General features: G+C 39.1%; 1 protein-coding gene across 4 annotated transcripts in view; it reads right to left on the bottom strand.

The window, feature by feature from the left end:
* Window positions 1-26: 26 nt before the first annotated feature.
* LOC118264689 (protein winged eye) overlaps window positions 27-13,025 on the bottom strand; it is an 88,356-nt gene continuing 75,357 nt past the window's right edge. For all 4 annotated transcript variants that reach the window (XM_035577281.2, XM_035577284.2, XM_035577283.2 and 1 more), the window contains exons 9-14: window positions 4,223-6,675; window positions 3,910-4,132; window positions 3,099-3,814; window positions 2,808-2,996; window positions 2,336-2,497; window positions 27-2,218 (exon numbers count right to left, since the gene is read on the bottom strand). In XM_035577281.2, coding sequence (XP_035433174.2) covers window positions 1,985-2,218; window positions 2,336-2,497; window positions 2,808-2,996; window positions 3,099-3,814; window positions 3,910-4,132; window positions 4,223-6,675 — 3,977 coding nt within the window. In that variant the 3' untranslated portion in view covers window positions 27-1,984. The remainder of the gene's footprint in view (window positions 2,219-2,335; window positions 2,498-2,807; window positions 2,997-3,098; window positions 3,815-3,909; window positions 4,133-4,222; window positions 6,676-13,025) is intronic.

Below are 13,025 nucleotides of genomic sequence, written 5' to 3'. Positions count from 1 at the left end.
TCGTGCAGTTTCAATAAAACAACAAATTCAGCCAAAAATATTTTATTTAAGCGTATTTATAATCTTTATATTATCAATGCTGATATATTATTAATCTTTAACTCTAATATTTTTATGGCTTTCCCCATTCTATTACAGACTAAGATTGATGAGAATAATTCATAAAATTTACAACAGTCTCACTTGTAATGTGCAATATTCGTCCATTTATTGCTTCAAGGCTGTTTTAACTTTTAATGAATTAAACCATTGTGTTAATATACGTACACCGGGCCGAGCCAAATATCTTTCATCAACAAGTTTGTACTTATTGTAATAATAACTTCGCTTCACATACATTAAAATTTAAAAATAAAAATGTTACTTTTACGTTTAATATAAAAATACCATTTTCAATATTGTTACCGAAATTCGCACTTTTGTTTTTCTCTAATATATTTGTCTCAATTTTTGTCACCAATATATTTTTTTTGTCGGTATGCAAAATCATAATGAAATTAACTTCGAGCTTACAACATAACTATTCCTAAACTTATTTATACATTAACAAAAAGTAAGACTCACGCCAAATCATGTAAAAAATGTTTATTTAATCAAAATAAGTTGAAGACTTGATAATTACATTCCGACCGCCTTGTACTTCATCACTTTGGCCACTTCCCCGATAGATACCATCTCTTTGATGTTGTATTCCCTGGTTAGTACAGTTATAGTACTCCCTAACACTGCGTTACATTTACGCTTAGGCTGAATCAACATTTTCTTACAAATCTCATTGGCCAATCCGTACAAAACCTACCCTACAGTCCTACCCTTGGTCGACCTACCTACATCCCTGTCTTTTCAGTCCCTTACACATCAAGATATGAATAAAAGGATCCAAAGAAGGGCTCAATCATACCCTGTCGAAATAATATAGTTATGTACTAATTAAAAATATATAAAAAGTAGATATTACAGTAAAATGGCAACGTTTAGGAGCATAAGCAGATGAAATGAAAATTCAGAACGAACGAATCGTAAAGTTACACATACCAACTAGTTCCAAACTTACTTATATACAACCTTAACTACTACGGCGAAACGTAAACGAGTAGCATCAAGCGTCTAGCACCATTTCGATATAAAAGTATACTTCAATTAACATAAAATTATCAACCAAGAATAATATAAAAATCATCGATAAAAACAATATAACAAACAGCTCCAAGAACCTTAATTAAGACAATACATATTTCCATTTATTTCTCCGAAATTAATCAAAACAAGACTAATTTAAATCACTGGTAAATTTTGAATAAAGGGGACTAGCTGAAAAAGTATTGCATTTTATGATAATAGACATTTATACCAAGGAAAACTACGTATACATAAAATCTAATCGAATAATATACATGAAAAATACATCTATACACTGAGATTACAGCGTTACACGTATAAAAAATAAAATCACATGTCATCACCATCGGTCGCGCCACACCCGACCTGTGTCCACGCAGACAGATCAACAACACGCCTCACTAACTCGGCCCACCAGACAAGTCAACATTCCAAATGGATACCACTAAATATAACGTAACGAGGGTAACTTTTAAGATAATTCGAGTTTTATTACGTCAATATAAGTCGTCTCCTAAGGACGGGTGAATGTGAAAAATTGCCACAATTTGAGCCTCAAAAATCTACTTGTACTTTAAGACCTGTATAGGTGAATCTCCAAGCTACGATCGGTTTAATGGAAGAAACATATTATTATTGCAAAAATCTATTTTAAACACGCTAACACCGAGATAGACAAAATTGTGTACTTTTAAATTACGGCGTCACGATACTGTGACTGTACTGTGACTTTAGAAAATAAAAATCATTAAACGATCAAGATCGTTATTGCACTATAGAAAATGTAATCTGCAATTTTTGTTTCATTTTCCTTTTCACTCGACACAATGACATTGATGTCAAAGTACCAGGCTAACAGTTCCGTTTAGGAGGTCGTTTTGTTTGCGAACGGTATGTCTGGTTCCATTCGCAAAGTTTGCGGTGTTGGGTCGTAGTTCCCGGCGAGGTAGTACACGTCGTTGTTGTCGTACACGGTGCTGTACTTGACCGGGTCGTCGCCCATGCGCTCCTTGTACTGCGCCAGCGGCAGTACCTCGCACTTGTGAGATATCGTTTGGACGTCATTCTCGTCCGTGTGTGGAGATTCAAACAACCCTCCCTGGAAGGTAAGAAAAGTATTGTATTATATAAACGAACTAAGAAGTCAATCAAAATGAGCTGTATTGTAAATTCACTTATAACCACAAAGAATTTTCTGAATAATATTCCAAGTTACCGGGTAGTGCAGCTGGTCAGTGCAGCCCACAGTTTCCTCGGGATGGTAGAACCACTTGACGCGCACGGCCATGGCTCCGCGCGCCTCCCACAGCGCCACAATGCGCCCGATGTACGGCCGGTCCGGCCGGCCCGTAGACAGGAACACTGCCGCGTCACCCACCTAGAATTAATTTAAGATTTTGTTTAGTGATTCTGATTAAATCCTCGAAACTCAAAACGAATAATCAGTGTAATAATCAATAATGTAGCAGTGCAACAATCGCCGCGTCGTGTGTCGCGTAATGCTGCTCATGAATATGAGCCTCTTAGCATGGCTTGAAACTAGTCGAGTTCCTCGTCAAAACATTACGTGAGTAAGCCGATAACATAATAATTAATCATTATTCGCACCAAGTAATTGGCAATTTTTCTTATTATTACAATAAATTAATATGACTAAGGTTTTGATCAAGTACTGCCATATTACTCACATGCAAGATTTCTTCTCCTCGCTGTATGGCGCGGTAGAATAGCTTGCGGTGTCGCGGGCGCGCAGTGCGGCGGTAGGCGGGTCCGTGCCAGCGCCACAGCGCGCCGCCAGGCAGGAAGGCGGCCATCTTGCTGACTCCGCCGCAGCCGCCGTCTGACGACGTCGACGACACCGTGCGACGCTTCGCCTTCTAAGAACATCAAATAATGTCAGCCAAGAACACAATGCAACAGGAATAAACGTGTGAACATCATAAGGGAATATAAATTAGAGTATAGTTAATCACTCCTACCTTTTTAGCATCACTGGTGGAAGCAGTAATTGTCTCTTCATCCAATCCTATTCCACTATCCTTCAGATTGTCTTTACTCTCCTCTTCTTTCTTCAGAGTGAGTTTACCCAAATTGCTAAAGTCCAAAACTGCTGTTTTTACCAAACTCTTCTTTGACAACACCGCTTTCTTTATCACAGTCTTCATTTTGTCCTCCGGCGACTTTTCCACTGCTATTAGTGTGGATAGTCTGTCATTAGAGTCTATTGAGTCTTCATTAGATTTGTTCGAGTCGATGTAGTCGGAAGATGATTTAACTCTTTGTTGGTCATCACCAGATGAACTAGAATGTTCTTTGCAGCTCGAGTGATGTCTCTTTCGGTGTTTTCTGTGGTGTTTCTTATGATGTCTCCTGTGCTTACAATGTTCCTCGCAACATTTGTGCTTCTTCTTTTTCTTCTTAACGTATTCCACTGAGTTCGGATCATCTTCGCTGGAATGGCGCTTTATTTTGTCTTTTCGATGCTTCTTAAGTTTCTTTCTGTCTTTATGCCTGTCCTCGTCGTCCTTCGGGCTGACGATGACTGGCTCTGTTACTGGTGGTTTACCTTCAACACTTGTGCTGGGTGTAGCTGGTTGCGGTGGACCCGAGGAAACTTTCTTTTCTTCTGTGCTAACACCACTAACACTGGTGTTTCTTCTTCTTTTACCAAGTGTGAATAATGGATTTTCATATTCTGCAAAATAAAAACGTAAGGAATTAAAACATATGTTCTCTAAAAAATATCTCATACTTAATTACTGATAAACATTATTAACACAATATACTAACCAACAACAGGATAGTTTGGTTCCAAGAACCTGATATCCTCGATAGCTATCCTGCCCGAGTCGCCGTCGTCAAACTCCACGGCAACGAACTTATCATCATGAGGATCTGGAGACGAGACCGCCACAGTACCTGGGTAGAGGCACCTGTACTGCTGCGACCAATATGCGCAGACTCGAGTACCAGACGGCAGTTCTGTTACTGACGTAGGGCTAACTTCTAAAATCTGAAATTGGAAAAATAATCGTTATTTATATGTATTATTTTTTCACAACAATAGTAAACTTTTTTATATACGTATTTATGAATAACTTACAGCGTCCCTCAACGTTTCTTCTCTGGACATTATATGCGGCTTATTCCCTCTCTCTCCATCAAGAGTGATGGCATACACATCAGGTGCAGTCACTGCACTCAGTTTCCCTGCATAGAACAGTCCTCCCATGGCAGTGAGCACCCGGGGAGACTGGTCTATCTTGTCTTCTGTCAATGTGCATTTCGATATCGGCGGCGGCACCGCCGGCTCTGTGGCCGTTTCTTTTGTTTCATTACCAGTCCTCTCCTTCGACTTGTGACTCTTTCGTCTCTTTTTCGCACGTCGTCTCTCTTTGTCACTATCGCTTGACGCACTGGCACGACGTAACGCGAATTCCAGTTCAGGTATGTCATCTCTCGAATGTTTTCGAGCTAGTCTGTCTACTTTCTCTCTATTCTTCTGCCTGACTTCGTTGAGACTCTCCATAGAAGAACTCGCTGATCTGTTGAGAGCCCACTCGGCTTCTTCCGGATCTGAACATGATTTCATAATAGGTTCAGCTTTCAACTTAGGACGCACTTTACTTGTTCGGTTAATATCTTCTCTAGAAGGTTCTCCCCTTGTGCATAGTATACCGCCTTTTAGCTTGCCCTTTGCCAAAAGGTAGCCGACTAAACTACTCTTCGATTTTGGCTTCTTCGCTACTATAGTCTCGGTCGAGTCTGGACTGGAGACCTTGCGCGGTCTTCCAACTTTACGCTTCTTGGATGAACCTCTATCTGAATCAGGGGATAATGCAGGAGTAGAAGGTGTTGTAGATGTAGAGAGCGTCTGCAATGGCGGGTCTAGCGCCTTTAGTTGTGCTTTCCTCTCATCGAATTGTCTCTCCAGTGCTAACAGTCTCTCTCGCATGTCTTTTTCTATCGCACTGGCGAGTGCATGAGCTGACCGAACGTTAGTGTTGTGCGTACATGAGACGGAGTTACAAGAACACGCTGTCACTCGCCTTAGACTTGTCTCCAGTTCCCCTCCACTGCTTCTGCTCTCGTCTCGTTCCCTTTCTCGTTTGTGTCGACGCATTTTTTCAAGTTTATGACGTAACCTTTCTTCTCTATCGCGGCTTCTAATTTTCCTCCTTTCGCCACTAGAGTCATCCCTATGCCTATGTCTGTCTTTTTTATTTATAGAAGAATCTGCGGAACGACTTCTGTCGGTGGGACTTAATAACGGTTCACTTTTGATAAAGGGACGGGATGCAATTGGTATACTTTGAGGAGGATTTTCCACCACTTCCTCCATAAACCGTTGTTCTGCTAGAGCACATAACAATCCCAAACCATCCAGGGAAGGTTTTGCCTGTTCACTAGTAGATGGGTCTGTGGGAGGAAACTCAAAACGTCTGTGAGGTTCTGCTTCTGTCCTGGGTGGAGATTTAGGTGATGTTTTTATTAAAATGTTAAGTTTTGTCGGTGTTCTCGTGTCCACAGTTAATGGGGCCGGATCTAATGTTGGCATACTAGTTCCAGGTGTGGTACGTTCAAATTGCTCGATACTATTTGACAATAATTCTAAACCACTGACGTCTACCGGAGGCCTTGCATTTTGTTGAGGATGTGGTACTGGAGTTGTTCTGGCGGTGTCTATCACTAAATCGTTAGAAGTATTACTACTAGAGTTGTCTAGTCCATCATCTCTTTCAATTGTGTCTATTGCTTTTTCAACTGTTCCTACATTTGTTGAGAGTCCTTCCGAAGATTCTTCATCCATGGGTTGATGTTGCAACAATTGCGTTTGTGCTTGCATCATATTGTCTTCTGGATAATGTGCGACTCCAACACATGCTACGTCCCGTTCGTCTTCATCAGCATGATTCGGCGATTCATCATCTTCATCAATGTGATCTGTTTGGTTAGAAGCATCTCTGTGTGCTGGGAGTTCAGGTGCCTCAGGAGGTGGTGTCGGAGGCGCGGCTGGTGAGGTGGCTTGACTCCGACACGCCTGTTCTGAGTAGTCAGGCTGGTAGTACAAGTGCGTTGTGATCAGTGGCTGCTGAACGGGCTCCGGCGCATAGCTTGGTTGTGGCTTCTCATGTTGTGGTTCAGGTTCTATCTTGATCAGATGGGGCGTAATTAGAGGTTGCATGATAGGTTTTCTTTTATCTGCTGTATGTGCTGGGTGCGGTTGGGGCTGTGGAGCCGGCGCCAGAGTGACTAAGCGCGTAGAATGTGTGTGGGTGTGTTGCAACGTCGCTGTACTGGCGAGGAGGTCGCCTGGCAGCAGTTGGAGGTGATGTGACGGATGCGGCGCTTGAGGGAGGAGCAGTGGTGCTGATTGGTAGGGCATCCCTCCCCAGACGACTGCGTGTGGCAGGTCGGGGGGTGTGGGCAGCAGGAGTAGTGCCCCGGAGGTGGGCTCCCGCACCAGCTGGAACCCGCTGGACATGCCGCCGCCCACGGAGCCCACGCCGCCCACACCGACACCTCCGACCATCATGCTCTCCATTGACACTTGGGCTGGAAACGAAAGATGTACATTGTTAATATTCAATTTACCAATGGAGGTAATACTTGTAATGACAAGTTTTAAAATCCTTACTAAGTAGGTAGATTTACCTATCAGCTAAAGATCTAAAAGTAACCAGGCCAATATTAGTAGTCATAGTAGGTACCTATTTTTTTTTAATGTGTATAAATTAATTAACATAATAATAGGTAGCATCAATTTATCTATTCAGATAAAACAACAAGCCATCTAGTTACCATACCACCACACAAGTAGTGTACAATATTGCAGGTTTTATTAACATAATAGTATGAGTTGTCCATTAGTTGAGTAATTCAGTCAGTAGTCGCGTACGGGCATGATTTAGTCGGAGTGTAGCGACGAGCCGATTGCATTAATATTCAGCGCCCGCGCTTCCGGAGACGTGCGGGAACGTTAATGTTTTTGGTGGGAATTTGTTTTTTACGAGTATATTGATGTTTGTATTTTATCCAATTTAGATATGAGGTAGGCATTAGGTAAGTATATACTGCAGAAATTACTTAATTAATATAGGCTATCTATAGCAGTAAGTTGCTTAATTATTGGAAAGGTATCTTATTGCAGATCTGTAGATAGGTATCGATAGATCTATCGATATCGATAGGAAATTTATAGTAAAGTATCTTACCAAATATTAATTACTAATTTCACTAAATTAAACGAAATGGCTTACATGATTACCCATCTCTTTATCTACATACTTATTAACTTATAGTAGGTAATATCAAATTTTTTTTTCGTTTGGCGGAGTAGTTGTTTCGTTCATTCATAATGCATAACCGTAGTAGTTAGGTACTGAACTATTTAGCATAAAATGTGTTCAGTTTTAATTACTACATGCTAGGCCTGCATGCATCCCATTAGCTATGGCTATTAGGTTCGTATTCCTATCTACCTACAAATAATAACCTAGCTAGGTAAGTATTTTTCTAATGCAGCACACAATGGCAATGACCTACAATCATATTTTCATGTCTGCGTCTTCAAATTCCAATTTTGGACATCCATAAAATAAGATTTATTCCCTGGACTTACGGATGAAGAGATTGGCGGACATTTATTTTGACGTTTGCAAAATACCTGTAGGTAATGCACGCTACGCACCTTCAGTTTTAGTCAAACGGTGCCTATAGTTAGATCGTATATCCATACATTTCCTACCTAGTTTTTTTTTGAGGGATGTAAATCATCCAATGACTACTTTCTCTTTAGGCGAGGCGTGATGGAGTGTTCGCCTCTTACTGACTAAAAACCACCCCGTTCATACTCCTGCTTGCCGAACCGGAGCCCCGGTAAAGCCTGGTAAACCCGCTAGGTAGTCCGCAGCTCCGGATTTCTACCTATCCGGATTCCTACCTCTGCCTGTCTCTGCCTATGTTAGATTTTGACTGATTAATTACGCAAATCAAAACAAACAAGCATAAATTCCGACTGATGTTTAAAATTCATTTAGTTACCCAGTGTAGGTACCTACTTACGTTGAATCGAATCGAAACGCATCTTAATGACTTGCGTTTTACTGTTCCAATTAATCCATTATTCTTTTCACATCCCTACTGAGCGGGAAGGAGATGGAATATACACTTAACTAGTGCGTTAAAAAGAGACAGCACGAAACCATTAGCATCGCTTTAATTTTAAACGTTTCTGAAAAGCGGTCGTTTTTTTTTAATTATTTGGTTTAAATTGAGTGATGTGTTGAATGAGAAATAGTTTTTAACTCTTTGCCATGTGAAGCAGGTATTTTAATGTGTGGTTGCGCCTATTTCCAGTGATTTCACGTTTGTTGCGTTGTGTTCCCAAGTGAATTTAACCAGGTACCTACCTACATACATAGCCCACAATAACAAACATTCTATAAGATCTTCGATATTCTTACTAATTGAAAAATTCATAGGGAGGTAGCTCGGTAGGGAACTTCCAATTGACAGAAACAGGTAAGCAAAATCCGACAAATTGTCTCAATAAAATTATTGTCCTGTCTTTTTAGGATGTTTCATTACATAAAGGCTAACTAAATATGTAGAAAAATATGAAAGCCAAAATAAACGTGGTACTTATCGTTAAGGATCCATTCTAGGTCTACCTAGGTATTATCTACATTTCAATTTGCACAATGGACAACCATAGCAGACACGTGCGTGATTGCCAAGAGGCACTAAGGTTCGAGACTTCGAGAGTTCAGAACCAACCTCCTTATTAACTCGGTACCTATGTGATTACCTACTTCCTAAGATTGACAGCAGTCACGTAAAATGGGTAGATAGGTACTTAGGTACCCCACCTAGGACTTTTTGAAACCCTGATATATAACTGATGCCGATATTTACAATGACGCTGTAAGAATTCTGAGGTTTAGGAGATTTTAATATCTTTAAAGTATCTAAATAACTATATATAGGTAGTTATCATCTGTTTGTTCGTCGATCTGTCGTCTGTCGATCGGAATCAAAACAAAATCGTGTCTAGATTTGGTTACCTACTTAAAGTAGGCAATAGGTATTGATAAAAAGCAATTTCTTGAAAGCAATCGACACCTTTTCGTAAACCACAAAGATATCAATTCCCTTCCTGTTTACAAAAGTTTATCGTACTATAAATAGCTATTAAATTATAATTTCCTTATCAGATAGTGTATCAAGCCACCAATTACGGCCACATCAATCATTGTAGTGAACATGTTTTTTTTTCAACGGTCGCGTGAGGTGTCAAACGCGCGGCGTGCGTCCGAGACGCGGCAAAAATCGCCATTACCACACAACTTGTTATTACAAGAAAAACATAAACGCAAAAAGTCATTCACAACACTAAAAAGATCGAGGCGGCGAAGATGAAGGACTGCCTTTGTAGGCGCGACGGCTTCTTATTGGCCGAGGCGCCGAGTAGGCGGAGTCTTGTGGGCGGAGCGATAAATGTTAGGGTTGCACGTAAGTCGACTCCGGTTTATCGATAAATGAGTTTTTATGTTTTTTTATGGTGTTATAATTTATGGTGTGGAAGTGACAGAGTTCCGTTCATGGGGAACGATTTAGCGGATGGATGCGGGTGAGCGATGGATCTGATGATGTTTTTTATCGTCTCAAGAAATATGTCGTCATTCAATTTAAAGTGGTCAACACGTGAGAAGTGTTTGGTGATTACTGTATCGCGAGTATTAGATTTCGCGATGATAATATTATTTAAGTGGTTTATGATAAACTTGTTACTTTATGACTTACGCCTGCTTTACCATCATCAGACGTTAAGCTATTTTATAGCCGAAGTTGTCGGCAAAATTCCACTTTTATGAACTAAGAGATAAGAATAATAAATCCTCAAAATCTTTAAAATGCTTCACTAAATTATTAAGACACACATTAACAATCAATTTTGAAAACTGTTTTCAAACTAAGTAATAAATCGCCTGACAACTAATACCTATTTAAATTTAAAAAACTAAACTAAATTACCCATTGCTAGACAGAGCAACAGACAGGAACGTAGAATGATAGCTAACGAACTCTTATGACTTAGGTAATTATTCATATTTCTTGCAAAAACTAGGTAATTCATGGCTGTCTACGTACCTAAACATAAACTTAGGGAGACAGGTACTAATTTATCTTCTAACGTAGGTTAACAGTCTAACAATTAAAATGTAAAGTAGTTTGTTTAAAAAATAACCGAGTTGTTAACTTTTATGGTTAAACATTTTACTTGTAGGTAGGAACATGTGTAGACCAGTGACTTTTGTCCATTAAGCTATTAAATAAATGATTACATTCCACAATGGGGTATTAGGTGTCCTAAATTATTTTTAATGTCCGTCTCATACGTTAATTTAAAATATTAGACACGTACTTATTCTTTACTCTCGACGATGCCTACTTTGATTTGAAATATTGGTAACGTGATGTAACGACCTCCCATTCCTAAACTTAACTCAGTTTTATCTAAGTTTTGTAATCTTATATGACAAAATAAAAAATATGCGTCACACATTTTTTTATTATCTAACTGACGGATTAATTAGATTTTTAATTTCCATACCCTGTCTACTATTCTCTACGTACCTACATGATGATGAATTGATTTTTTACATCAATCATCATCGTCATCAATAACAGCCTATATTTGGCCACTACTGACCAATACCTCTTCTCACACAGGGAAGGTTTGAGCATAAATCACCACGCTTGCTCAATGCTTGCGCAACGCTTGCAAAATTCTTAATTGAAGCACAGAATCTTAAATTAGATAGGTACCTAATACCTATACCTAGAAGTCCTGAGTATGGCAATAGGTTTTTAGAGAACAGAGATTAGGTAAAGTTCTCTAAGAAAGGCAGCTAATACTGAAGTATGTAGAGGATCCTTCGACCAGCAGAGGTGATCATGCCTGGCGCGGCTTTTCTGCCCAACTGTTGTTCGTTGGGATTTTCTATTCATGTTTATTCGCATGTAAAACTTCAGATTATGTATGATGGATTTATAACGTCATCCGTAGATTTGATAGTCGATCGTCCATGTGCGATTTCTCACGTTTCGCCACAAGTTTTTGCCCGATATTGCCTACCTATACGTGAAAGACTAAAACAAAACTGGCGAAAAATATGTTTCCAATTATTTTAATAAGTAGGTAAGTGGACCTGAGCCTTTCCTTCAAGGAATCAAAGTCGCGACGTCAATTATTATAGTTTATTCAAAGAACAACAAAATAATTAATCACTGTCGTACTAGATACTTATTAATATTAAAGTATTCTAATGTGTGTATGGGTAATATTTCTCTATTAACCATTAAGCTGTCCATGGCAGCCATTAACCGGACTGCTGCAGCTGTTTATGCAGTTATACGTTGAATTATTGCATTAATTACACAATAAGCCAATAATTTATTAGTTCCAAGTTATATGTAGGTACCTAGGTATTGGTTAATGATGTTTGTTCCCTTTGTGTTAGCGTAAAGCGATGACAGTTTGTAATACCTAATAGTGAGAAATTTGACACCTCTCTCTCTCCCTCGCAAAAATATTTCTTAACTGGTTTCAAAGATTAGCGCGATCAAAGCCGCCAGTAACAACATCATTCAAGCTTAAAGCAGGATATTTACTTTCCATATATTTATTTAAAACACTCTAATTATTATTACTAATCGGACAATATTTACATGCGCCAATACCATCTTAAAAAACACCCAATAATTTTTCATTCTTGATTGAATCCTTCTTTCGATACAGAAATAGGTACTTAATGATCACAAACTGTGCAATATCTGATTTAGTTTTAATCGAATTGTAGGTAAGTATAAATTAATCAATCATTCAACTTATACCTATATCTTTTAAGTTGAACACTACACACTAAAATGGTAGCTGGGTACCTACCGAGTTACCTATAAAACACTCAAAGTACTTTCGAGAAAAACAGGCTGAGTTTGAAGCTACAATTGCGTATTTATTGCACATACTGAAAAACTCTAAACTCTTTCTAGTTGTGTAGTTAGTATTTAGCAATATTTTAATAAATGGCTATGGCTGGAATAGATTTAGGACGTGCCAAACGGGATGGTAAATAAAAGCGTTCGTTTCTTCCATAGAAATACCTAGTAACTCCAACCTACGTTTTCAAATAAACATTCAGGAGTGGCTTCACAAACTGACAACATTATTTGTTAATTGCTCAAGAACAACCAATGCAACTAGGCACGTTATCATCCGATTCGTACATAATCACGAAAATATTGACCTTCAATCAAACTCCTCTTGCCTAAGAGAACCTAGTACCTACCTGCCTAAGGCTATACTAACCTACGATTCAGAATAATGAACCGCTTTTAATGAAGACTCAAACACCGCAATTAGAAGCCAAATCCTAAATATCCACAATCCACATAGTTCCCTCATTCATTCGTACTCCGCCACATCCACTAATTAACTTTTGTCGCTGCCTGTACCTGCCCATTCAACTGCACAATTGCTTCCACGAGTGCGAAACTCAACGCCGCCGTTTTAATGGCAAAAGGATTTCATTAATTTATACCTAATGATGAGAAAAAGGCTAAAAAACGAACGAAACTCGATGAAAGGCCCGATCGACATAATAAACGGAATCGGGTTACTGAGCCAGTTTCGAGGCGTATGCGTGGTTCCGAATAAATTATGGCTACCTTACAACCTTTGGGAACTTCTATGGGATTAGGTTTCAATATAATTGATTAGACGTGTGTTAACCAAGTGCTTAAATTGTTTTGGATCGATTTCTCTTTGGAATTTGGAATGTTAACAATGTTTCCTATCAAGGGACGGTTAATTATGGATAGTAAGCACATTATGAAAATAT

The sequence above is a fragment of the Spodoptera frugiperda genome, chromosome 26 (assembly GCF_023101765.2).
Source record: "Spodoptera frugiperda isolate SF20-4 chromosome 26, AGI-APGP_CSIRO_Sfru_2.0, whole genome shotgun sequence".
Lineage (NCBI taxonomy): Eukaryota > Metazoa > Arthropoda > Insecta > Lepidoptera > Noctuidae > Spodoptera > Spodoptera frugiperda.
The sequence above is the reverse complement of the archived record's forward strand: the minus strand, read 5'-3'. Positions and strand labels throughout refer to the sequence as shown.